At 34.7% G+C, this 26084-nt stretch overlaps 2 protein-coding genes across 2 annotated transcripts; one reads left to right on the plus strand and one right to left on the minus strand.

Moving 5' to 3' along the window:
* Positions 1–328: 328 nt before the first annotated feature.
* LOC143550000 (uncharacterized) lies at positions 329–14411 on the minus strand. Its single transcript, XM_077040751.1, has 32 exons — positions 14313–14411; positions 14114–14255; positions 13670–13743; positions 13423–13545; positions 13074–13231; positions 12791–12835; positions 12600–12678; positions 12438–12511; positions 12194–12300; positions 11415–11597; positions 11130–11333; positions 10051–10267; positions 9895–9969; positions 9244–9801; positions 8959–9160; positions 8532–8871; positions 8268–8448; positions 8037–8177; positions 7689–7950; positions 6879–7274; positions 6262–6722; positions 6043–6179; positions 5771–5952; positions 5310–5669; positions 5097–5222; positions 4919–4984; positions 2718–4417; positions 2088–2367; positions 1775–2008; positions 1187–1675; positions 798–960; positions 329–701 (listed from the first exon to the last, which is right to left on the minus strand). Exons 3-32 carry the CDS (start codon positions 13736–13738, stop codon positions 445–447), a joined length of 7869 nt encoding a protein of 2622 aa, XP_076896866.1. The 5' UTR covers positions 13739–13743; positions 14114–14255; positions 14313–14411; the 3' UTR covers positions 329–444.
* A 2438-nt stretch (positions 14412–16849) lies between these two features.
* On the plus strand, positions 16850–20740 carry LOC143549993 (glycine-rich RNA-binding protein 4, mitochondrial-like). The gene is made up of 5 exons (XM_077040748.1): positions 16850–16886; positions 17333–17489; positions 17574–17642; positions 18606–18712; positions 20451–20740. Exons 2-5 carry the CDS (start codon positions 17357–17359, stop codon positions 20565–20567), a joined length of 426 nt encoding a protein of 141 aa, XP_076896863.1. The 5' UTR covers positions 16850–16886; positions 17333–17356; the 3' UTR covers positions 20568–20740.
* The last annotated feature ends 5344 nt before the right edge of the window (positions 20741–26084 follow it).

Here is a 26084-nt window from a genome sequence, read left to right on the forward strand (position 1 = left end):
ATGTATGAATGTATGATAACTGAACGTGACAAAATTTTAGTTTTATAATAGACATACGTAGCAGATGGTACCAGGTACGGGTATTGAACCAAAAAAATCAGGATTGGTACCGTTTTTTACCGAACTTTTGCTTGAAGTCCCATACCAGTACCAACTAGTATTTAAAAATTTTGGGATTGTTTGGGATCGGTACGTATCGAGCTCATCTCTAGATAATCCACTTCATATCAAAAGTTATTTAAGTGAAAAAAGCTTAACATAAGCTTTAGTACAAACGAGCCAAACTCACCAACTCAAACTTTGTCAACTGAATTATATTAGTAAACTTAATTTAACCAGAGCAAATATTATAATAATAATTTTTACAATATTCATTTGTTGGTATGCAATAAAATAATTTGTTACACTAACAAAATTGGGTGATAAATAAAATGTCATATCTACCTACCATCTTCTTCCAAACTTCAAAGACATTATTTTCCTCTTTTTGTTCATTTTATGTTTTTCAGCAATTCTAAGCTTTCTCTTTGCATTTCTCTCTGGATTCACAACCGCCATTATCTTTACCCCCTGTTTCCTTTTCTCTCTTTTCGCCTTCAGATTTTTACCAATCAAATGACAAACTTGAACATACTTCAGATCCCCGATTACGTCCTTTTTGATGCTATCGCGCACTATTTCTGCATGCTGTTTCGCTTTATCTGAACACAAACATATGCAACACTCGTAAGGGTAAAAGAAGAAAAAAAACTAAATTTAAAAGCAGAATCTGATTATATTAGATGCTGAGAACTTACCGGAGAGAACTTTCCCAGTAAATCCCTCACATATTTTGTATAAAGGAAGCAAAATATGATAAACAAGAGTTTGACCGTCTTTCTGGTCATCCTTTTCCATAACTTCATTTTTATCAAGGATTTCTGGTGATATTTCTTTTAAAATATTAAAGACGACTTCCATCTGCAATAGTACAAACAACTGTCAGCAATATAAAACCCCCAGAGAAGACAAGGCTGATGGGTCAAACAATTCAAACGGGTCCTAAGAGGTCAATTTGGGTTGTATTAAAAGGTCAACTTGGGTTGTATAAAAAGGGATCTTAAGCACGAGCTTTACTCTCGAGCAATCTATAAAATATAAAAAAAGCGCAATGCAAATTATAAAAAGAGCATATACTATTACAAACCTGATCATCTTCCACATCAAGTGCAATCTTCCCCATTGTTTTAATCAAAGAAGAAATTAGCAAAGACCGATGCTTCTCACAACTTTCAATGTCAGTATGACCATTAAGCCCCGATGCAAGAGATGCAAACATACTTCTTCCTTTCCTTGAATCAAGAATCACAAAACCTCTCAAAAGAATCTCTTCATCTTTTTGTTCTAGGGTTGACCAGAAAACTTGAGATTCATTTTGTTGCCCTAACATTGAATGTAACCGAAGAATTGTAAATACAATATTTTCGATAAGACGCTTGCTTTCATCTCCAGTTAATGATGCTGTCAACTGAGAACAGAAAGAAGCTGCTACAAAAAACAGTCTGCTTGGTCTCATCAAGAAACTGCCCGCAGTTGTCTTTGAATTTTTGAAGTACAACTCTATAAGACGGTTTGAGATGTTTCGCAACCAAATATGTGGATGCAGCAAGAATTCACAAATTATTTCCCACATGTCCTGTAAACAAAATGAAAATATAAAATAGAGAAAAATTCACAAATGGTCCCTGTGGTCAACTAAACACAAATCGAGTGCATCAGTAAATGTATAAAGTACCTCATAATGTTCTCCAAATAACAAATCAGGAAATTCAAGCAACATCTTCTCAAAAAGAACCAGTGAATAATAAGCTTCCTTCCATAAAGGAATTGTTGTTTCACCAGAAAGATCCGTTTGACCATTTTTGAAGATGTTGACCACAGATAAAAGTATGCGTCTCATTACAGGAAAAACAGCATCTATATGCTTTGCAAAACCTTTCTTCATTACTTCTGCTGACAGTGCTAATACCTGTATAAGATATTTTGTAACCATCAAATATATTAATCACAACAATTTAAATAATAATCAAATAAATTAATAACCATACATGTGCTGCAGCACTCCATAAACCCTGCTTCTCTCCAGAATACCAAGATATTGTGTACTCTAAAATAGAGTGGAGACTTTGTGACCCCACACGACCAATCAGAATCTTTAAAGCTTTCACAGTAGAAGTTTTGACTTTTTTCTCGGAATCATTTGCTAAACAAACAACCAGTTGGAGAAATATAGTTTGTGATTGCTCATCCACAACTTGGGGTGGAAATTTTTGAATAATAACACCGAGCATATCAACCGCTGCTACTCTTCCAGTAGGGTGCTCATATCTACAACAAACATAAATTTTATCTTTTTAGTATAGAAATCGAAGTAGTGTTGTCACAAAAACTATAATTTGGCTCAACGCCCTAATACTGTTAAACTTAAACAAAATTTACAGGTGCTGACTTTGCAAGTAACAAGCAATTACCAATAACTGACATGCTAATGTACTTAAACGTGTTAAAAGTCAGAAACAATGATGAATGCAGTTGCTTGCGCCGTCAGAAAATAATATATGAACATTTCAGTTGAGGGACTTTTTTGCAAAATCAGAAACTAAGTTGATTTTGTAAGGTATTGCCCTAAATAATAAGCTTAACACAAAAAAATTAGCATTTACAGGACCAATAGTTACCTTAGATTGGCAAGCAAGAAATCAAGATGCTGTTGCAACCGTTTTTGTGAGATTGAATAATCGAGCAAAAACTGTAAAAATATCCTACTGCATTTATTGCGTACTCCTTCCACTTGACTTGTTACCATCAACTCCGCAACTATTTTAGCAAGATCATAAATCTCGGGAACCACAACTTTACGGCTCACGATTGCTTTCAACAAAGAAAGTGCAATAAAAGTCGGGTTTCTTTCAAGATCAACAAAAAGCGGGAACTGTAGAAGCATATGCATTTGATCAGATGAAAGTGTAATACTCGTGCTTTTTAAAAGAACCGTTAATAACCGAATAGAAGATTCAGCCAAGGGAGTGCTTGCATTAACTGAACCATGTAGAATAACAAAGAGTGCGGTTTTAATATTATCCGCTTGAGACTTCAGGGACGGTAATGGAATTTGCACAAGAAGTGAAAGACACGTAAGAGATGAAGATATGATATCTTCAAACTTGGAGCTCAAGCAACCACATAATAATCCAACAAAAGGGTCCAAGTATGACACTGCTTGCTCTTGGTTTTGTTTAATTTTCATTTTCTTTATGCGGCTATGCAAAACTCCAAGAGCAAATACTGTAATTAGATGTGAACAATGTGAGCGAGAATGACTTCCTGTAATGCTGGCATCACCATTTCCGTTCAAACCATCTTCAATGAGGCCATAGATGAAAATAAGAATATCTTGCTGGCTTGCGGTTGGGTTACGGTCAATACCCAAAGTTATATGATGTAACATAGTTTGTAACTTTGATTTCAACTTTGGGGTTAACTGTTTCTGCAGATGACATGTAATGAATGACATCAGCTTCGAGGCGTGGGTTTTAAACGTGACGTTTTCAGCAACTAACTGAAAGGTCTCGAATGATTTAGTTTTTCGGGTCTCCTTCATTTTTGAAGCAATTTTATCAACTTCTTTTTCTTCAGAAACATCACCAAGAACATCATTTTCCACTACAGAGAGAATATCTTCTAAACAATAATCCAACTTCCCAGAACCGGTACCGGACAAACACTTTGTTAGAATAAAATTGACTGTATATCCAAGCACGTGAAGCTCAAATCCTCTTTTTAAAGTCGATCTCACCACTTTGAGAATAAACTGGAAATATTCAAACCCTAATTCTTTCAAACAAGCAACAAGAGCAGACCGTGCTTCATCACGAACACTATCGAGACGATTTTTCAAAAAGTTTGAAACACGGTGGATTATAGTTGGAAGTTGAAGCTCTAGCACGTTTCCAGGAAGTAATTTTAGCAACTTGAGTGCAACAAGGCTCACGTTCACATTGACATTATCAGTATCCAGACTCAACAACTTTTGTACTTTTGGCAGGATGCTTTTGTGAAGAGAAGTTTGTATATCAGAATGTTTATCTGTTGTTGTACATTTGACCAAGACGGTTGGATTTTCAACTTTGACTTCTTTAAATTGGAAGTGGTCAAGTATCGTGGAAATGAGTCTCAAAAAGAACTTTTGTTTGTCGGGTCTAAGTTTGACTTCTCTGAAGCATTTGTTCAAGAGTGCATAATATTGTTTCCAACTCATAGAACCAGAAATAGACGCAATGGCTTCAATGCAAGCGTTTCTAAGATGCTCTCCTTTTCCATCTTTTACTTCAAGTAGCATATTGAAAAACAGCGGGAGAAACACTTTATTTGTAATAACCTGAACAGTCAATATAACAGTAAGGGTAAGTAGATGGTCAAAACGTCATTTGGTATGGGTCTATACAGTTTGGAACCCGAAAAACACCTTTTGTCCAGATCTCTTAAAATATTTCACCAAGAATTAGTAGATAGCGTTAATGATCACTATTTTTGTTTATCTTATTTAGTCAAATCACAAAAAATTCAGCAATGTTACTTGACCTTGCAAATTTTGCAAACTTTCTCCTAAAAAAACATATTTTTATTATTTTAGTTATTACAACATAAATATTTACTCTTAGTTCTATTTTGTGAAAAAAAAAGACATGCTCTTCAAATTTTATCTTTTTACATTTTGAAAGCTTACCTTTAAAGGTTTCAGTAAGATGGGAACATTATTTCGTACATGATTGAAAAAATATGGAGATTTGAAAATACGCCCACTTAACCATTTTGACTCATTTTCTTTCTAACGTGGCTCCATTGACCCCATTCATCATTGACCAAATAAAAAAATTACCTCTGATAATTGGTGATCACGGACAACACTGCAGAAGCGCATCAATGCCCTCGCTCTCCTATACTTCTGTACTCATGAAAGCCAAATATAAACAAAACGTAAAATTATCATATTTTCTATCAGCAACAAGATAAAGGAATAAACGGTAAGTATTGTAATTATGTGTCAACAAGTGAACCTGTAGGTGAACAATATTGGTAAAGAAATCCTGTTCTGCATCTACATGGCAGAGGGCACCATATGATTCAAGTTTACACACATTAAGAAGCCTCACCACCATCTCCCGTAGTAAATCCAACCAAACCTACAAAATTAACTTAAGAAATTAAATAATATATCTTCCAGAAACAAGTATTAACGGCAAAATAAAAACAATAAACTGAGTTTTCACCTTAATAACAGAAGTTCCGCTGTTCATAGCACCCCCCATGTACTTCAAAAAGAAGTTGTTTATTGTATTCTGAATGGATGATTCAGTCCAACAACCGACACTAGGTTTCATATCACCAGAAATGATCTTTTGACAGAATTCAAGAAACAGAAGCATAAGTCTATATGCACTGTTCCTCAAAACTAAGTCATTGGATGACATGTCATGTACACAATGTGACAAGATGATTAATGTTTGCTCCTGTCCTACACTGCAGAAGAAATCCATATTTATTGCTTCATAAGCACCAATTATGACATCATAATCAAGAACGTCTATCTCCATGGTAGATGTAGCATTTAATTCTCGTAGAAGTTTTGCCTGCAAAAACACCATGATTGTGAATAAATATATAGGAGTCAAAATGTTCAGATTTTCTTAAAGAATTAGTAATATGATCAACGCTTAAAGATCAGTATTACCAAGTGGACTAAGGAAGGGTCACTTTCAGCAAGGAGATCAAAGATGCCACAAATCGCCAACCGGGCATCTAAGGTGGCATGAATAAGAAGTGGAGAGATAGCATTCAGCATTCTTAAACTGCCTTCACTTCCCGACTTTGGTACCATCTTCTGAATAACATGCAAAGTCTCGATACATGAATCTGTGTAACACATGATAGGTTAATACGCAAATCATATAGTTATAAAGAGGGCATATTACAGCAATGCCAATAAAAAAACAATATACTAACCCCAGTCGTGAGGTTTCTTGGTTAGATACGGAAGCAAAATGTCAACAAATTTGTTCCCGAGTGACGGGTCTTCAATATACTTAGGCAATAATTTAAAAATGTTAAGCTCTTTCCCTCCAGAAGGTTTGAGAGATTTCCTATATGAGCAATTCAAACAACAAATTTTAAACCTTGGAAAAGGGGTATATATGTCCAAAACTTTTACAAAAAAATAAATACCTGCTGGTATTTTTGCTTGCAAATAGGTGATGCAAGCAGCAGACAAGGGTATCTATATTGGGAAGTAGAATTCCTTTGACATTAGAATCATGATTTGACACCTCCATGTCAAGATTAAGAAGATTCTCGATAAATCTAAGAACACATGATATAATGGCTTCAGAAGCTGTTGCGACTGTTAATATCGAGAATATATCTGGGACAAGATTATTCGCCCTGTGAAATTGGGAGACAAGTTTGTGGCTTTTACTCATAGCAAGGAAACAAACAAACAATGAGCTTGGCTTCTCACTGCTGGCACCTTCTTGCTTGAAACCATCAATTAATGGTTTTAACGCTGAGAAAAAGATGTCCCAGAAATCCACACCGAAATCATGATCCTCGAATTTACTCAGAACCAAAGATATAATTTTTAGACATAAAGATCTCAAATCTTTTAGCTGTTTTGGAGGCAAGCTTGCCTGCAACTCAAAAACAAACAGCTATCAGGATATGTAACAAGTAACACTACAAGATATGTATACAAACTATGAAGTGCTTTACATATATATAGTTTTATAAGTAAAGAGGTCGAAACTGTATGATGGATAAAAAATCTACACACATAACAATATTACCATGGATTGTTTATCTGCCACATCATCTTCTTCATCATTACTTGATGCACAGCTAGCTAATATGCGAACAATACTTCCCATTAATGTATCAAGAACAGGTTTAATGCGTGACTCGTCAAAAACTCCAAGAATGTCTTCTGTCACATGTAGAAACCCATAGATTTTCTTTGAAGATAATGACTTGATGTTATCCATGGTAAAATGTCTCAAAACAGCTGAAGAATCAAAACTAGCAGGAGTTTTAGGTGAACTCCAAATCAACTCGCTCACATCATCAACACCCGTTGAACCAATTTGTAACGGCTTTATTAATAAAGCAAAAAACAGAGGGAGCTCATTGATATCAAGTTCAGCTAGGAATGCAATAATTGCTTTCCTGTGATGCACGCTTGCAGCCTGAAAAAAATAGTAACACTAGTTATGTGTGGTTCTAAAGAATAATAAGGAAATTATAAAATTGATGCAAAAGCCAACACTTTTACACAACTTTTTTCACTAAATCACTCATATGATGAAACTACTATAAAAGCCAATCAAGAACGTATCTCGTTTCATTTACACCAAAAATGAGCCAAAACTGGACGATTGACAAAACTCCCCTTTAACTTTTGAGAACACAGAAATACATTTGATAAGGTGACAACGAGTTAAAAGGTTAAAATTAGTCTTTTTTATCATTTGGTAAGTTTTTGGCCACAGTTTGTTTAAACGAGACCAGATAGATACTTAGCTTGCATGTAAAGTAGTTTTCATACATGAGTGGAGTTATGAAAAAGGTTATTCTCTCGTTAAATGGTGGGCATAACAAACCTTTCGAGAAGCAAGTGTTTTCAAATTCCTAACTTTGGGGACAAGAAGCCGAATGACAAGTGGCACAAGGCTGTCTCGGTGTTGTTCACTAACTAAATGAGAATCCCTAGATAAACTCCATCTTGTAAGTTCGTCCCTTAGGGTCTTGGGGCTGACCAAATTTCTCAGATTCTGAGCATATGGGACTAGAAACTCATCTTTCCAATTCAACAGACAATCAAGAACCTTCAACTGCGCCTCAGAATCATTCTCATCAATCAGCCTAAAAACACATTTACACTTTAATCTAATAGCTTTAAACCATCATATTATAATAAAATACTACATATCCTTAGCTTCTATTACTACCTGTGTTGTAAAACCTCCTTCAGAAACTGACTCAGATAGAAGGCCTTTGAATTGCGCATCAGCTTCAGCAAGTTTAGCCAATCTCCAAGAACATCCTTCCATACTTTCCCTTTACAAGCTTTCAAATTAAATGATCTCACACTGTAACATCACAAACAAAAAACCGGTGTATTAACATATCATTAACGCTATCAGCACCAGAAAGCGAAATAATAAATCAAAAAGATTTACCTTGAAAGATCAGCAACCTCATAACCCAAAAACTTTAAAAACAAAGGTATAATTTGCCGAGACCGTGATTCCACAAAAGTTGATACTTTTTGTAATGACTTGATCAGCAGTGATAAAACAGTAGGGGTTGGAATGTCATCACATGAAGAGCCAACAAATTGGTTAAAACAACCAAGCAATTCTGAAAATAACATATAAGGTATCAAAAATCTTGTTTTGTTCCTGAATTAATACAACAAATAAAAGAGAAACTAAAAGCCATACCATTTTGACTGCCATGAAATTCACTGTTTCCTTGATCAGAATGTTCTCGATGTGATGCAAATTCAGACACACACTTATCTAAAAACTTCATGCACGTTTCCCACACTAGTAAATGATAATCATTAACCATAACACCAAAGCATTCCATAGCGGGATTCCATAAATAACTAAATCGGTTATAAAATATGCCAATAACAGCATTAAAAACAAGGGGTATGTAAGCGTCACGGATTCTTTTAGCTGAGATATCCATTTGTATCTTTGATAACATTTGAACAACTTTCCTGCTGGTGGCTATAGAAAGAGACGTTCCTTCAATGGCAAGCAATGAATGGAGAACCTGAAATAGGAGGGTAATTAAAAAACAAAATTTTAACCAAACTGAAACTTCATTGTAATATGGTTAAAGCAAGATAAGGGTACGCACATTATCACCGTGATCATCGATTATCATATCATTCTCAGAATATAAAGACTCATAGTGACATAAAATTCGTAGAGTGAGAAGACGAATCTGTTTGTCAGCATGGCATAAGTTTTCAGAAAAAATATTAAACGCATCAATGGTTTTTCCTGCCTCTAACTCTGTAGGGTACTTTTTATGTATGCCATCTTCTTGTGTGGTGGACCTGCATTGGCCAATAAAAAAAATCAAAATAAGAGCACAGAAATTACAGCACGAACCCAGAATGGTAAAGAGTTGAAAACATACGAGTCTAAAGAATCCAAGAAATCAGCAACTGCAGATAATATATGAACTGAACACTTGTATCTTTTAGCAAAATACAAGAATTTATCCACTGGTAATTCATCATGCTTAGCTGTCTGACTGAAGCTCAATCTCTGATAAGAAGCCAAACCAGCTCCAATGAGGCTTTCCCAAACCCTTCTAGGCAACCCTGCAATTGTTGCTGAAAGTATCATACTGGAGTTGACCATCAAAAGGCGGTCAAGAGCTTCTACAAACTCCATGAGTACTTGAGGATTAGCTTCGAAGTCTGTCATGTATGAATAGCAGCTGATAGTTCCCCAAATATGAGCTAGATCTGTATCCTTAAACTCCACGCATGTTGGATGCTTATGTACAGCATCATTAATCTTCCCAATCCAGCTAGTAATGTTTTCTTGGAGAAAGTTGCAAACTTTTGACATCCCCTGTTTGGATTTCCCTTCCAATAGACAGAAACTTAAAGATTGTAGCTTCTCGAAGAACTTCACAAGAAGATACATAGCTTCATCCTCCAAAGTCATTGTCAAATCAGTCAACGCACTGAAAATTTGTAAATGTAGTTAATTCAAACAATCAATCAAGGTAAACTAATATCAAGAATCCGTTAAGACAGCAGAACCATGTCATTATTACCTTGTAATACTGGTTCTGAAAATCTGGACTATGGAAGTGTCCTTGGATAATAATTCCTTAATAAATTTCATAAAACTGCAACCAGTAAATTTCGAAGTTAAAACCATTCAAGTGGTAGAAATATATATAACAGATTCACATAACAAAGCCAAATACCTCTCATTCCTCATCTCAAATACAGGAACCCATTGCATCGACACTACAGCAAGAGCTCCAACATTCGTGCAACTATGAAGACCATCAAGAATGCAAAGCATCAATTGCAAAATTTTATCAATAACCTCAGATGATTGTTCCCCAGTGCTCTGCTTGCTAGAAGGTTTGATAAACGCCTCAATAAGCAACTTAACCAGCTCAAACACTTGTTCAAACTCTGCAGCAGTAAGATTCATATATGTGTTAATGGAATATAAAACCCAATATATGTAATTAATGATGATGTAATCCTTGAACTAGATCTGACACGTCAATCAACTAAGCATGGTCAAATCTATTATCCTATGAAATGAATTTTAAGTGAGATCGATAAATAAAATTGTAGATATACAAAATCGATGTAAGAATCGTACAACTGTGATTCACAGTATTTATACTAAACTTCTAAATCAAACAAGGAATCTCAATATTGTAAAAGTACTTGCATCCCTTCATTTGTAATTTAAAGATGATCACTTTGATTTATATGAATTAGTGGTTAGTTGTTTAAAATAAATTCACAAATGTGTTCAAATTAACACATACAGAGAATTTAAACGTGTAAAAATTGTTGAGGGACTTTTATGGGAAAAAAGAAAAAGTAAGTTGGTTTTTTATGGTATTTTCCATTTAATACTTAACGTTTTATATATACACACACACATGTATATACAAAACAAAAAGAAATATTTCTTTAAACAAGTTGCATCATTTAAAAGTTATCTTCAATACCAATACCAACACCTTTAAACAAACTCAAAATTAGCTAACTATTAGCATTTAAATTTTTTTGATATCTAATCATAAATCATAAAAGAATAATAAAAAACAAAACTTTTAATACACTAACCTTATATTATCAACTAATGAAATTAGCACCTACACAAGTTTTATAACTTCTAAATATAATTTTAAGAAGAATTGTTATAAATCTTATCCATATTTTATTACTACACGATTATTTACCTTATGCTGCAAGTGACACACAGGTTATTAGGCTACAACAAAGATGATAATAACAAAAAGGAGATTTATGTTACCTATTATCCTGTGCATGTTATCAGTTTCCAGAGTGGAAATAAACAGGGACAGAAGATAAGTAAGATGGTGAGAATGTCCATTAGAAACAGCTTCAGATATTTCCTTTTGTTCACGTTGCAACAACAATTTCAACTCCGAGGACTGCAGCTCTTCACATAACCGTTGAAAAACTGTGGTCACAACTTCAACAACTGGATTCGAACCTGTAACAGACAGATAGATGGTTAAGAACGTTCTACAAGCTTCCAACATGATCACAAAATAAATAAGGTAAAAGAAGTTGCCTTCAGGGTCTTTGTCACCATTTGCAATAACTTCATTGTCAAGTAATAACTTAAGCACTTGCTCAGCTCTCGAGTGTAACTTCGATGAGAATCCTTTCATAACATAAAATAACAAAGCACTCACTCCAGATTTTCTAGTTACCGAAGGTTCCGTGACTATTTCAGACATTACTTTCTTGACACCTGTAAGTTTTGAAGTTCAAAATTATATAAGAACGTGTTGACAACAATTAACTAATAGCGTGTTCAAAATCATTGTGGTTTCATTGAAGAAATTGATTATGGAAGTCTAATAGATATAAAAGATAAAAACATTACAATAAAAATAAACTTTACAAACCAATTAAAGTTCCAATAAACCACACCCTAAAAAATCACAATAAACTAGGTATAATTAATATTTGAATATTTTAAATTTAAATTAAAAAATGTTAACAAGCATTTATAACTTACTTAAAAAAACACATTTGAATATTTTAAACTTAGATTAACTAATGTTAACAGCATTTATAACTTACAAAAAACACAAAAATGTTAAAAGTAAAAAAAACCATAAAAAGCAACATTCAATTAAAAGGTACAATTGATCAAACAATAAAGTAGACCAATTATGAAACATAAACTATTTTTTGAGTAAAGCAAACAAAAAAAGTGAAAAATGTCACCGCTTGAGTTACCATTCAGTATTCACACAAGAGTATCACAGTAAGATACACTTGATAAACATTAGTAATCAAAATTAACTTTGGCGTGTTCCATATTACATATTTATAATGTACCTTTATTAATCTGGTTCGTAGGTGCATTCCTCAACAAGAAGGAAACAGACTCGGCCATAAACTCCTGAATGTAATCTTTCGGGTAGAACCTTAACTTTATTGTAATTCTAAAAAATAAAAATAGAAATAAAAATGAGCAATAAAATGAAAAAACTTTCAACATGAAATGCTAATACACAGATTAGGTCATCATTAAAAATGAAACTGCACCAAAAAAAAGTCAGCCAAAATGCATGTTACTTACTTCAGGACATAGGCAACATCTCTCGTTAGATATTTCTGTAAATACATCATTATGCATGACCACGATGTAAAAATCTGCACATATAAAAACTTTTGAGTTTCTTGGTTATTAGGCATATGGGTATGAAATAGAAAAAACTTATACAACTACTGTTTATTAGACCTGCTCAATTATATCCGACTCCCTGTCAGCGCCACTACTGAGAAGCAAAACCATAGAATCTGCAACCTCCTGCAGAAAGCTGTAGAAATTCAAGATGAGAGAGTAAGTATAAGGCAAAAAAATGCCAATGTAGTTGGTTTCCCGATAAAAACAATAAAAGAAAGTTGGGTGTTAAAATGTTATAAACTCACGGTATAAAGTCCTCCAATATATCTCTAGATAGCGCTGCTATTAACCTGCACGTAAACAGTTATGATTATCAAATGATAGAAAAAAAGTATGTGTGTGATTTTTTTCAAAAAAGCCGAATGGAAGACCAAGAAACATAGGTTGGGCTGTTCGGTTACAGTAGTGTAGAGCTTTCATTGTTACTGAGACGTGGTGCAGTTGCATGTATATTTACACTTATTTGTATCAGCAATGCAATATAAGAACAGAGATGCAAACCAGATAAAAGTAATAATGATATAATACCTTAAAATAGGTTCAAGTGATAATCTCCCTTTCATATCCAACCTAGAAAGAAGATTTGAAAGTATAATCTTCTTTTGAAGGATAATCTGTGGTAATGTTTGTACCAACGGCAGCATTTCCTCATAAAACGATATAAAATCCTCAGCGGTGTTAAGTTCCTGGATGCATAGTAAAAGGTTAATATTCCCTTTTAGTATAAGATTCTAAAGCATAATACACAACTTGTAAGGTCAACATGTCGTGTACCCTCCAATGTAAGTGACTAAGTGTCAAATAATTTAAACATTAACTTATAGGCCAAATTCACTACCAAAAGTGATCTAAAAACTTGACTAAAAGACTAACATACCCTCCATTCAACAAGGCAGTCCCGAAAAAAAGATGAACCTTCAGAGGGTTCTTGCTTGAGGGGATCAAGACTTCTAAAAACATCAACATCAATTTCTTCAATTCTTTGAGAGAACGTCTTGAACTGTAAAGATAGATCAATGTAAACATGTCACATTGGTACTTTTAAGTTTGGCAACAATATGTTCCAATTGTAATATCCAATGACTAGAGTAACATTGTTATCAAACATTAGAGTTAAAACATACCACAAAACGTCTTCTTCCAGCTCCACTGTTCAACGACTTAACCGCCTGAGCATGAGACTGTGTCGCCATTATATCTGTCACCAACAAGAGCACCAATTTTTATAAACTTTGCATATCATTAACAAAAAACAGATCCTAAACTCCGGCATTACACTTTTACAAACCAATCAGAACCAGACTACAAATTCACCTCCAATTTGCATCCTAATTCATCCGCATACTCAAATATTACTTCAAAAACTCAAAACTAGGGTTATCCAAATCCAAATTCATAACTACTCCATATTATTTTACAAATTCAAGCTAAATTAAGGCCAGTTCTTAACTAACTTCGATTGAAATTAATGTATAACTTAAAACAGTTTACTCAGCTTCTACTAAAAAAATAATTAACTCCAATTGACAACTAATAATAATAATAATAATAACAATATCGAAACCTACTGAGACAATCACGGAGAGTTTCCGGTTAACCCTAAGTCGACGGACGGCGGATGGCCGGCGAGAGAAGCAACGGAGAAGAAGAAGGAGGAATATACGATTATTAGGGTTTAAAGGGTTTTAATGTTTTATGCTTATGCTTATGCTTATGCTTATGCTTATGCTTATGCTTATGCTTATTTTATGCTTATTGTATAGTCACGGTACAAAATAATAACCGCTTTTGATCAATATATGTTTTGTGGCGTTGTACGATTTAGTCCCTCTATGTATATTATCGTGAGTATTAGTCCCTTGCCTTTTTGTTTCTTAGGAAAATCACCCATACATTCACGTGTTAAATATTACTAGACGGGTGCCCGCGCGATGTGGCAGGAAACAAATATCCTAGTAATCATGTAACAGTTCGGATGTTCAAGGTTCATTTGAAACCTTGAAAACGTTTAAACCAATCACCACTTTTTATTAGCTCATTTCTGAATGTTCAAACCATATCAAGCAGTTCGGTTTACGATATATACCAAAAATAGGACATATAAAACTAGACCGGGTTGTAAACTTATTATTGAAGCTCAATGCATTAGTAATGATTCAATTTAAAATTTCGGCGGTTCAGTTTTGGATTTCAATGACAAAAAACCAAACCAACGGTTTGCCTCACGGTTTAACTTAGAAACCGTTAAAACCAAATTGTGAACGTCCATACGACATGTTGCTTTTTTTTTTAATTAACAAAAACTACAGCAATACTATACCCAGATTAAAGACAATAAAATGTTAATTTTTATGGTGTAATTTAAAAAAAATATATTAACGTATGAAAAAGTTACGGCCGTTGGAAACTCATTGATGGGAAGTTGGTTACAATTAAAATCAAAAGGAATACATGGGTAAAGATGAAGGTTCAAAGTTGTATTAATTTTTTAAATTTACAAAAGTTGAGTAAAGTTGAAGGGGGAATGTTGTAACTCTTTCTATACATATTTTCTAATTGACAAGTTTGTCCATATCTTACATGCTATAAAATGTATACCTTATGCTTTACAAGTTGTAAGTTACTTAAAAAGTAGGTGTCTTAATTTGCATATGTCTCATGTATTATATATAGTATACATTAGGGGCTATATGTTAGGGCGTAGTGTTATGTGTTAAACAATATAGGAAAAAAAGTTTTTCAAGATAGATCTATTATCCATTGAAGTTAAAGAGTTTTTTTTACAGAGTGGTTTGAATGGATTGGTTATCTAGAAATCATGTATAGTCAATATCATGAGAAGTTGGTTAGAATATTGCTTCCATCGGGAGAAATTATAGTCATCCAAGGTGGAAGGAATGGAACAACTATGAGAATGGTCACTTGGCTTGAAGGTTCACAAATACTTGGGAAAAGGCTACCATGTGTCCATGCGCTCTTACCTTATGTCACCGAGAAAAAGACAGAGGAGCGTTGACTCAAGGGCATGGCAATTGTGTTGGAATTCCTTGAACTCTTTCTATATGACTTACCTGGCTTGTTGCTACCTCAACAATATATAACTCCAAATTGATATATCATATGGCACAGTCCGCGATGCAAGAACTATCTAATCAATTGCAAGAGTTGTTAGACAGATGATTAATCGTACCAAGCTACTTGCCTTAGGGAGCTTCGGTCTCATTTGTCAAAAAGAAATATGGAACTTTTAAATTTTGCATTGATTTTCATGAGCTTAACAAACTCACATGATATCCGTTACCAAGGATAGACGATTCATTTGATCAACTTCAAGATTCAAACTTTTATTCGAAAATCGATTTACGCTCAAAGTATTAACGTTTGAGAATCCAAGCGAACTACATTCCTAAATCTGCATTCCAGACTCGTTTTATACCCACTATGATTTCTTGTTATGTTATTTGGTTTAATGAATGCACTAATTATTCTATGGATCTCATGAATAGAGTATGCAAATCATACTTTGACAAATTCACGATTATCATCCATTATTGGAGAAGATTTGATCTTACAATCACACCGCCAAATCGACAACCTAACTTACAGTCGCCACCACTCAATTACCATCCTCGCCCAAGAAGAACAAATCTTGAGATGTGATGGTGGTGTGTGATGTGTGTTTGATCAAAAAAATCAAGTTGAAAGTGTGTGATGATGGTAAGGCAGTGGGGGAGGAGATGGCGGGGTGGGGGTGGTGCTGAACCGCTATGTGTGTTGTTGTTGGTGGTTGGTGTTATGTGATTAAGGGGGTGTTTGGGTGATATTCTAAAACTTGTTTATTTACTTATTTGTTTGTTAACAAACAAAAGATGTTTGACAAAGCTCCCCCCAAAAGCTTCAAAATAAAAAAAACAAATAAGCAAATATAAAAGCTCACCCAAATACCCCCCCCCCCCCAAGTTTTGGGTGGGTGGTATAGTGGTTCTTGATGGACAGAGAAAATAAAGAGGAAGGCATGTGGAAGGTAACATCTAAGAATTACAATCGATTAAAGGGTTTGGGATACCAGAAATACAAAAGTTAATAAAATAACAAAGACTCTAAAATAAGACTATTTTAACCCTGACTTAACGATGAAAAATAAACCGGATGAAAATGACAAAAATCATCAACCCCAATTGTAGAAGAAAAAAGAAAAAGGAACCTTGGATGAAACTCGCATAAGTGACCAAACTATATGGACGAAAATGATATTTGCTCTTTGGTTTATCATATAAACAAGTAGAGTGCCTGCCATAAACCCTAGCCGCCTAAACTCTTATTCCTCCTATCCTATCCAAGGTATGAAATTTCGGTGAAATCACGGTAGATCATGTACAAATTGTGTGTTTATTTGACTGCAACTTACTTCCGGTTAACTGTTATAAAAAGCTTAACCAAACGGTCCAAACCGGACCGAAAAAACTCAAGTCATGTTTGTGTTGAGATGAATATATGTATATGTATATATGTGGATTTGGTTTATGTGTTAATTTTGTAAAGAAAAACCTTGAGAATATGTATAATATGCATGAAATTCTCATTTGATGTCACTGATCTTTTTTCCATGTTCATTTAGTTGAATTTCAGTTCAAACTTGCCTTTGTTAATTAACCGAAATTAGCTGAAACCGAACCATAACCGAGCTGCATAACCGATTAATCGAACTGAACCGCAACTTGCAACCCGTACGTAGTATAGTCATTAATTATCTGATTTGTATTTGAATGCTCATTCTTCATTTGCAGGCAATATTAATTCGAACGGTTAGAATGGCTTTCCACAGCAGAATCGGAGGTCTCGTGCGGCAAACTATCTCCCAGAACGGAGTATCAAATGTGCAAGTAACGACACCATCGATGCTCAATGCTATCCGATGCATGTCATCGAAGCTTTTTATTGGTGGTACGTTCTTGTTTTACAGATAATGATCACTGAATCGCTTTTTGTTATGTGATTGTGAAATTTGATGACTGGTGAATGTTGCAGGTCTTTCTTATCAGACCGATGACTACTCCTTGAAGGAGGCGTTTTCTGGGTTTGGCGATGTAGTTGAAGGTGAGAATTGAGAACTGTTAATATCTGGTGTCTAATATGCAGAATTTTAAGTGTATGATCCGAGTCTGAGCTTGAATGGGCTCGAGCTTGGCTCTTTTTTAGCTCTTTTTTTTCAAGCTCTAGCTCGGTTTGTGAGTTGTTATTTCAAGCCCGGGCTCTGATCGTTTATCATTTATGAATTAATTTATATGCGTTTTTTATTATTTCATATATTTTAAGAAATTTAAGAAAAACCACGATCCTAAGCTCGGTAGTGCAGTGCGAAATTAATACATAGAAGTCCAAAAGAGGTAAAACTTAATAATATACTAGGCTTTATTTGAGGTTCAGATCAGCTCGAGCTCGATAAAGCTCGGCCTGTTTCGAGTTTATAGTCGATCTGAGCTTGAGTAGCTTGCGAGCAGCTGAGTTCATTTGCAGCCCTTAGTATGATGCATCTCTGTGTTAAGATTTTTTTTCATATTGTGATATCGGTGTTCTTGATATTTGATTTTAGGTGAGCGGAAAAATTGTTTAAACTCATAATTGAAATAATTGAACTAGTTGAGAAACATATTGTTTCGTTATGGTTTTTGTGATAATCGATTTCTATGGTTCTGTTATGGCTATCTGTGCATGAATAGCCGATTTTTTTACTGGATACAAATAATCGTCTTTTGTTCATGTGAATGTGTGATTGATAGAAAAGTGTTGTTATAACTTTATATAAGTAACATAGCAGTTGTCATTTGTTCTCATTTATAAGTTAAATGAATAATTGGACTTAACTAATGGTTTACCGGTTTAACCAAACCGTCTTTTCTAACAGTTGAATTAACCGGATTGCTTGTGACCTAAACCAACCGGGTGTATAAGGTTTAAAACCAAAAATTCAGTTATATGCTAGATTTTAGCCAATAATTGAATCGAATGAACTCATGCTCTTTCTGGTATTAATACTGTATGTTTGTTGTTACTATTCAGCAAGAGTTATTACAGACCGAGAGTCTGGGAGGTCAAGGGGATTCGGTTTTGTGAACTACACGAGTGACGAGTCAGCAAGCGAGGCTATGAAAGCAATGGATGGCCAGGTTAGAAAATGAAATCTGAGACACAATTTATATATATAGACAAAGATCAAATCTTGGTGCCACAACTCATTTTTAGAAACCCACTGTTTTAATATTTAGGAATTCAGTTTCATCATTTAATAAGTTTGTTAGTGATGGTGTGTTGGCTCAAGTATGTTTTGCTAACTTCCTTGTGTGGTTAAGCTGCGTGGGTTCAAATCCTCTTCACTACATCATTTATTTTTTTTATCTATTTATTATTTTACAGTTTCATTATATGCATAATTTATTTTTCTATCTATTTATTCTTTTAATTTGATATCACATTTTTGAAAGTCCTTTCAATCTAGATTTTTTATAAGTATAATAATTTTAGTAAATTGAGTTTAGGACTTAGTTTCGATATAGTAACGAATTTAAGCGACGTCAACTAAAAACACAACGCATCGTCGCCGCAACACCCGTGTTATTGTTTATTTAGTTTCGGTAATGTAACAAACTTAGCCAATAATGAAATTACTTTTTATGTTTACTTCTGGTACGATAACAAACCTAATCGTTACCGACCGAATGTATGTCAACTCGCTGCTGCAACGCCCGTGTTTGTTTGTTTTTCTTAAATATGTCAATTTTTCGAAATTATTTTTTGGGTTTACTTTCAGTGTTGTGGCGAACCTATAGATGCCGACCAAATTTTCATCACAACTCTTGTAATTCTCCAACCGAAAAAACGTCCTTTTACTTATATTATTTTGGGTATCATAATCTATACGTTTACTAATATATTTTTCTATCAAATACTGATTGTACATGTGCCAATTTCATCATAAGTTGTACATGTGTTAACACTATTTTGGGTATCTATATATATAATTTTTTGATTTAGTACATGTGTTGTGATGAACTTAACTGATGCCAACCGAATTTGCATAAAGCCGCCGCCGCAACGCGACAGGTTTAAACGTAGTATAAATAAAAAGCAAATGTTGGTGCCACAAAAGGTTTTAATGATATTGTTTTGACATTTTATACAATTGCTTTCAAGGATAATTCAATATGTCCATTTGGTTCAATGGCCTTTGTTAATTTTGCCAACCTTCTTGATTTGATCATCCCTGCCTCCGCCCAAGAACGAGTCCTCCAAGTCCAAGATAGCCATTCAATATTTTGTTTGTTATTTTAATAGCTTTCATTATTAGTTTTTTTTTTCATTTACGTTTTATTTCATTTCCTTTTTTTTGGTATAAATAGAATATGCTACTCAAACAACTCTTTTTTAATTTGGTTCTTGTACCCGTAATGAACCTAATGGATACCAATCGAATTTGCGTTGACTCGAAGCCGTAACGCCCGGGTTTTGTTTTAAATATGATAGCTTGACGAAACAATTTTTTTAGGTTTAGCTCCGAGCCGTAACAAATATAGCCGATACTGACCAAATTTGCCTCGATTCATTGCAACGATCATATTTTACTGACCGAATAAACGTTGTTTTTTTAATATGATGTTTCTTTTTGTATTGTTATATGAGTCGCTACTATTCTGTGTGTTTACCAATTCATTTTTTGTGTTTAATGCGTGTACCGGTACGAACCTAACTGATAGCAACCGAATCCGAGCCTGCCGCCGCAAAGCGGCGAGTTGGCACCTAGTTACATTTAATTATAAAACTTGATGCCAATTTCTTTTCTGCATCTTTTTTTGAACAAGATACTCACATCACACTTAACGATTCATGCTTTTTTTCTTGCTTGTTTAGGAACTCAATGGCCGAAGCATTCGTGTGAGTCTTGCCACCGAACGTGCTCCTCGTAATGATGGGTTTAATCGTGGCCCGAACCGTAATTTTGGCGATGCTAGAAATGAGCGGTACTAGGTACAATATGCTTTTAAGTCATAACAAAGTTTATTCTCGTGATGTGAACACAAGATTATAGATTTTGTACGTCTCGTAGAGAACTTTATGAACTGATTAGCGCTAAAGTCTTTCGTATACGAGTTCTTTCGTCATTTCTTGTGTTTGGGAATTTTAATTACACCTTATGGTGTGCTTGATTTAAGAATATAAAGCTGAGTGTTTGGTGTATAGGAGATAATTTTAGGAATGGTTGGATAAAAGTGCTAAAATCATGTGAAGGAAAGTATGGTGATAGACATGAATATAAAGTGAGGCTTTAGAGATATAATAAAAGGACAATTAAATTTGTTAAATATGATTTGAAAGGGATTAATATGTACTTTTTATATGCAACATGATATTTTAAAAGGACAATTAAATTTGTTAAATACCGAATAATGTGGTTTTGTCAAGTTTAGGAGTGATGAGGTGACTGAAGTGGAGTAGGTAAAATCAATGTCGTTTTGTAGTTAAATATGTTTTGTTTATAAAACAAGTTCCCTACTTTTAAAGTGTTTAGTTTCAAGTTATAAGTTTAAACAAATAGGTCTTTTAATGTTTTATAATAAGTTTTGTCTATAAAAAAAAATATAGGAACATATTTGTCACTTTAAAGTGAACTAATTGATACTTGACTTCCGAGTGTAAGCTTCTTCTGGATAAGAACGAGCAACACCAAAAGTAGCATCTTAAAGCTGCTTTATTACAAAACTATAAAGGTGCCACAGACAATAGGAAACCCAGACTCCTATAATAATATATAATAATATCATACTCAATTGAAGAGAAAAAACTTCATATTTTGATGGTGTAATTTTTATTTTAAATATTAACGTTTGAACAAATTATGGCTGATTAAAAATGGTATTTTTCAAAGTTCTTGACACATTCTCAGCAAAACGTCAAATACACATCGATAATTTTTATAAATTCATCAAGTTCATTCGTAATTGATGTGAATTTGTCTAAATAGTATAAACACCCTCTTTTAAAAGTTAAAACTTATCGTCCTTGTTAGGTTTCTCCAATAAAGGATATGAGATTGGCTAGAAGTGGTCTAGTAATAAAAGTTGATGCCTTAAAATCCTGGAAGTCAAGAAAAGAAGTCTAAAACACCAAATTTTTAATAATAATAATAATAATAATAATAATAATAATCTATATAAAGAAAAGGTTAATAGGATGGTTACATTACATGGGTGGCATTAATGCATAGGTCGTTGGCATGTTACTATCACACAAAAAGGGTAGAATTGTAATTCCGAAAACTAGAACATTAAAACTTGATGTGGATGCCATCTCAAAACAGCTGGATGATAAGAAAAAAAAAATCTATGTTTTAACAGATCTAAAATATTTATGGTATTTTTTAAAAGAAAATATATCATTTGTTTGTTTTTTATATCATTTATCAACGGTTTATATCTTTTGCAAGTTACATTAAAATGTATTCTAACTTTTATGTTCCGAGTGTTCTAGAAATCGTTAGACGCTACTCGGACGGTGAGGTAAATACTAATGATTAATCGGGAATAATATGCATTAATCGGGCTGGAATTTATATGTAATTTTTAAATATACACATATATACCAGGTTTTATTATAATTTTTCAATTTCGGCCGAGTTTGACCAAATAACGATTAATTGGCAACTAGTTGGTAGGGTGCCAACTAGCGATTGCTCGACGTCTAGGCGAGATTTTTACAACCATGGCTTCAACTTATGTAAAGCCAAATCAAAGGATGGAGATATGAGTTCAAGTGAGGGTATGATAGATATGTATATGAAACAAAAAAAATACATAGTCTGTCATAGTAACTTTATTATCGAATACAGAAAAAAAATTAAAAAGATAAATATAAATGAAAATGAGTAAAAGTATTTAAGATGTAATTTAGACATGTTACGATATCAAAGCTTTTTCGTATTATAATTTAAAGTTAAACGTGTTATGGTATCACAGCAAGCACGGCTCCTCCTCATTTCACTACATAATTAAGGCTAAACACATTGAGAAATTGCAGCAATTGCATACCACCACTTTAAGCAATTGCGACATCAATGGTTTTATTAGATACCTTAGGGTCACTAAACATTACTCCATTAGTCACACACCCACACTAGAACCTTACAACTCATTATTCCCATAATTTTGTGCTTTATCTAAAGTCTTGATTACAAGCAAAGCTTACTCTATTCATGTTATAAATTAGAAAAAGAAATAAATAATTATGTCACTTAAATGTTCTTTAATGTCTTCTTATTTCTTGTTTTCTTTCCTTGTTAGACTTTCTAATTGAATTTCAAAAACTACCGTAAACAAATTTTATTTACGTAGACTTTTAGAGTGTTGTGTCGTCTGAATTTCAAATTTTAATTTGTTAAATCAAACTGAGAACCTCATAATGCCTAGCTCCAATTCTTTATTGTCATCATCTACCAAAAGTGACACAAGTGAGTATCGAACTCGGGTCTCTACCAAAGAACCGAAGTCTTAACTTTTATTCATAGTTTAAGGGGTGTTTGGGATCCCTTATCTCCTTCTTATGACTTGTCATTTCATAATTTTTAACCTTTTCAAATACCTTTTAACCTTTTTTTATAGTATAAAAAGGTGAAATAAGCAATCCCTTAGTCTATAAAATACCACAAATAAACTTTAAGCCCTAGTAACACATCAATATGCCGTTCTAGAAAAGGTAATATTTTAATATAGTTCGTTTCATTGGATCACTCAATATTGTTAAAAAACATAATAATAATTCCTTTTTTTTCAAAGAAATAATAGTAAACTGAAGAAACACTAAGTGACCCGGTGCAGATTATAGATAATCTGGGGGTTAAGTAATGTTTCCCACGAGAATGAGGTCCAACAGAGACAGTTGTTCTTCAGGGGACCTGCAAAACAAACACCGTAAGCTCGTCACTGAGAAGGGGGGGTTCCTCCTTGTGACCACCCTCCGGCGTGAGAATCAGACTAGATTGCTCTGAATATAAGTGTATATTAAGAGATTGCTAGATAACAGGATAGCAGATGATCTTACCATTCCAAGATGTTGGAGTATTTATAGCCGAAGGTAGGTTTCCTAGAAGATACAGCCGGCTGAATAGTATTCCTGTTCTACCAACAGTTGACTATGCACAGGCCATACTGGTTGGTGGGTAGGTTACGGCCAACAGTAACAAAGTCGGCTGCACTATTCCACCAACTGTAGATTATGCACGTCCCACCTACCGTGGATTGTTCGCAGGCCATGCTGGTTGGTGAATAGGTTACGACCAACAGTAACACTATTCCACCAACTGTAGGCTGCGCATGCCCCACAGTAAGGGTTGGTGAGTAGGCAGCGGCTAATAGTGACAAACAGTACTAGAGGGTGCTCCTCCTCGTACTGTTGTCGGTGAGCTGTCACCCTGTGATTGGCTCATGGGCTGTTCTGGTCAGATTGTCTGTCCTATCCATACCTTGGTAGGTATAGTACAGAAGATCTTTCAGAATCATACGGACTGGCTCATTTTGGCGGGATTGTTCCCGCCTTGCTCATTCCTTCATGTGACTACTGAAGTATCTATTGTCTTGTGCGTGTAGCTCTGCTGTCTGCGGGTAGCCTTCCCTGATGGCTTGTATCCGCAACTGCGGGAACAGGCGGGGTACTTCACCATTGGGAGGCTTTCCCTGCGTGTACAGCTTGCGTACTGCGCGTAAGGTTCTCTGAGCATGGTGGGTCCTGCGGGAGCAGATGGCCTTTGCGCAAACGTCCCTGTTCAAGGTGAGTCTTGCGGGACCAACTGGGCTCTGCTGGGACCTACCTCTTCAAGTCCCCCCAGTCCAATGTTCTTCTCATGAATGTTTAATAAGGTGAGGTGAACTTTTGGACTTTAAGCAAGGGGTTTTGAAAAGGGTTTTTAGTTTTAAGGTTCTCCGTGGGGATTCTTCCCGCGGGTTTCCTAATGTCACTTGCAAAAATTCCCGATTTTTTTGCTTGATCTTTGGGTATGATGCGGGTAGGTATGTGTAACACCCCGACCAAAGGCGGATTATACATCGGGGCGCCACATATTGTTTCATTACTCGTGACACTATTGGTGTCAATATTTATTAATACACATTTTATCGCGCACTCGCAGCGGGAAAAATAAAGAACATAAATCAAACATAAATCAATATATTATAAATTATAACATTCAAACAACATTAACTTGTCTTGATATATTTTAATTCTAGGTCCAAAAGTAAAAACGTCCTACGTGTCCACAAGCTCCAAAACAGCTACTGCAAACCTGAACATGTGTTAAAATAAACGTCAAACACTTGCGTGTTGGTGAGAAATCAAGTTTAATAGATAATCATAGATAATCATAGTAAATCTGCGCGCAACACGTGTATGTCTAGAGTTTAACAAGGGTGTAATCAGATTGTGATCAAGCCTAAGATAGTTCATAGATCATAGTTCAATCCATGCTCCCAATTGAGCATAAAAACGAGAAAACATCTGTGCAAGTGTAAACAAAGAAAACCGTAAACGATAGGTCTCCCGTGTTCAACTAATGGTACCAACGGAACTGCGGAATAGGCCGAACAAAGCGGTTAATGATACACATACAAATAAACAGCCAAGTAAACGTCCTCAACACATGGGATACTGCGCGACTAAAGTTCATAAACAAGTTTAAGACTCAAGTTTTGTATGAACACATGAACATCCCAAAGCATTTAAAATAAAAAGGGATTAGATACGAGATAACTCACATGATAAACGATGCGGTGATAGATAAAGCAAGAACCAACTTTAAACAAGCACAAGTTAACCTATAAATAAGATTATTGTTTTAATGATTTGTTTTAAGTCTTGATTATAAGTTAGCATCATTAATAAGTAAATTATAATATATATTACCGGAAAAGCAGGAAGAACAGGAAGGACGACGGAGGCAGAGAGGAAGACGGCAGAGAGCAAGGAGCAAGAGAACAGGAGAGATTAAGTGTTTGTGTGTGATGTGTTAGGAAAAATAATGCTATTATTTATAGAGAAACCCTAGGGAACACAATCCTAGAAAAGGGGAAAAGATCTCAAAAAGCAAAAGATTCCAAAAGCAAAAGATATCAAAAGATATGGCAGCTGCAGGGGGCAAGATAAAGCTGTCAGCGAACAGTAAAAAGGCATGGGCAGTTCAGATAAAGGTACTGGATAAAGCTTGGCAAAAGCAGATCTCAAAAGATAATGTCAGTCACTTTATCTACCAACCAATGGGGTTGGTACGCATGCAGCGCCGAAAGTAACTATTCAGACATAAAGCAGATTAGGTCAACAGCTCAAAAGATAAGACAACACAAAAGCAACGGCTAGATTCAACACAAGAAAACTCAAAGGGTACAGCGCGAGAAGGCTAAGGCGCGAAGGCAAACACAGAAGGTCAAGAGAGCGCGAACGCGAAGGTAGACAAAAACAACCTTAACGCGTCGCGGAAAGAACTATATTTCCATGCGCACTGCG

This window comes from Bidens hawaiensis, unplaced genomic scaffold, assembly GCF_021521415.1.
Source record: "Bidens hawaiensis isolate Kalapana, Puna unplaced genomic scaffold, B.hawaiensis_p1.1 tig00015891_1, whole genome shotgun sequence".
In the NCBI taxonomy this organism is placed as follows: Eukaryota; Viridiplantae; Streptophyta; class Magnoliopsida; order Asterales; family Asteraceae; genus Bidens; species Bidens hawaiensis.

Excerpts from the sequence above, each read along its gene's own strand:
- LOC143550000 (XM_077040751.1), bottom strand. The coding sequence starts at position 13,738 with ATGGCGACACAGTCTCATGCTCAGGCGGTTAAGTCGTTGAACAGTGGA. Across the intron at positions 12,512-12,599 it reads AGTCGGATATAATTGAGCAG|ATTTTTACATCGTGGTCATG; the intron begins GTCTAATAAACA and ends TTATATGTGCAG. Across the intron at positions 11,598-12,193 it reads TACGAACCAGATTAATAAAG|GTGTCAAGAAAGTAATGTCT; the intron begins GTACATTATAAA and ends CAAAACTTACAG.
- LOC143549993 (XM_077040748.1), top strand. The coding sequence starts at position 17,357 with ATGGCTTTCCACAGCAGAATCGGAGGTCTCGTGCGGCAAACTATCTCC. Across the intron at positions 17,490-17,573 it reads ATCGAAGCTTTTTATTGGTG|GTCTTTCTTATCAGACCGAT; the intron begins GTACGTTCTTGT and ends TGAATGTTGCAG. Across the intron at positions 17,643-18,605 it reads GTTTGGCGATGTAGTTGAAG|CAAGAGTTATTACAGACCGA; the intron begins GTGAGAATTGAG and ends GTTACTATTCAG.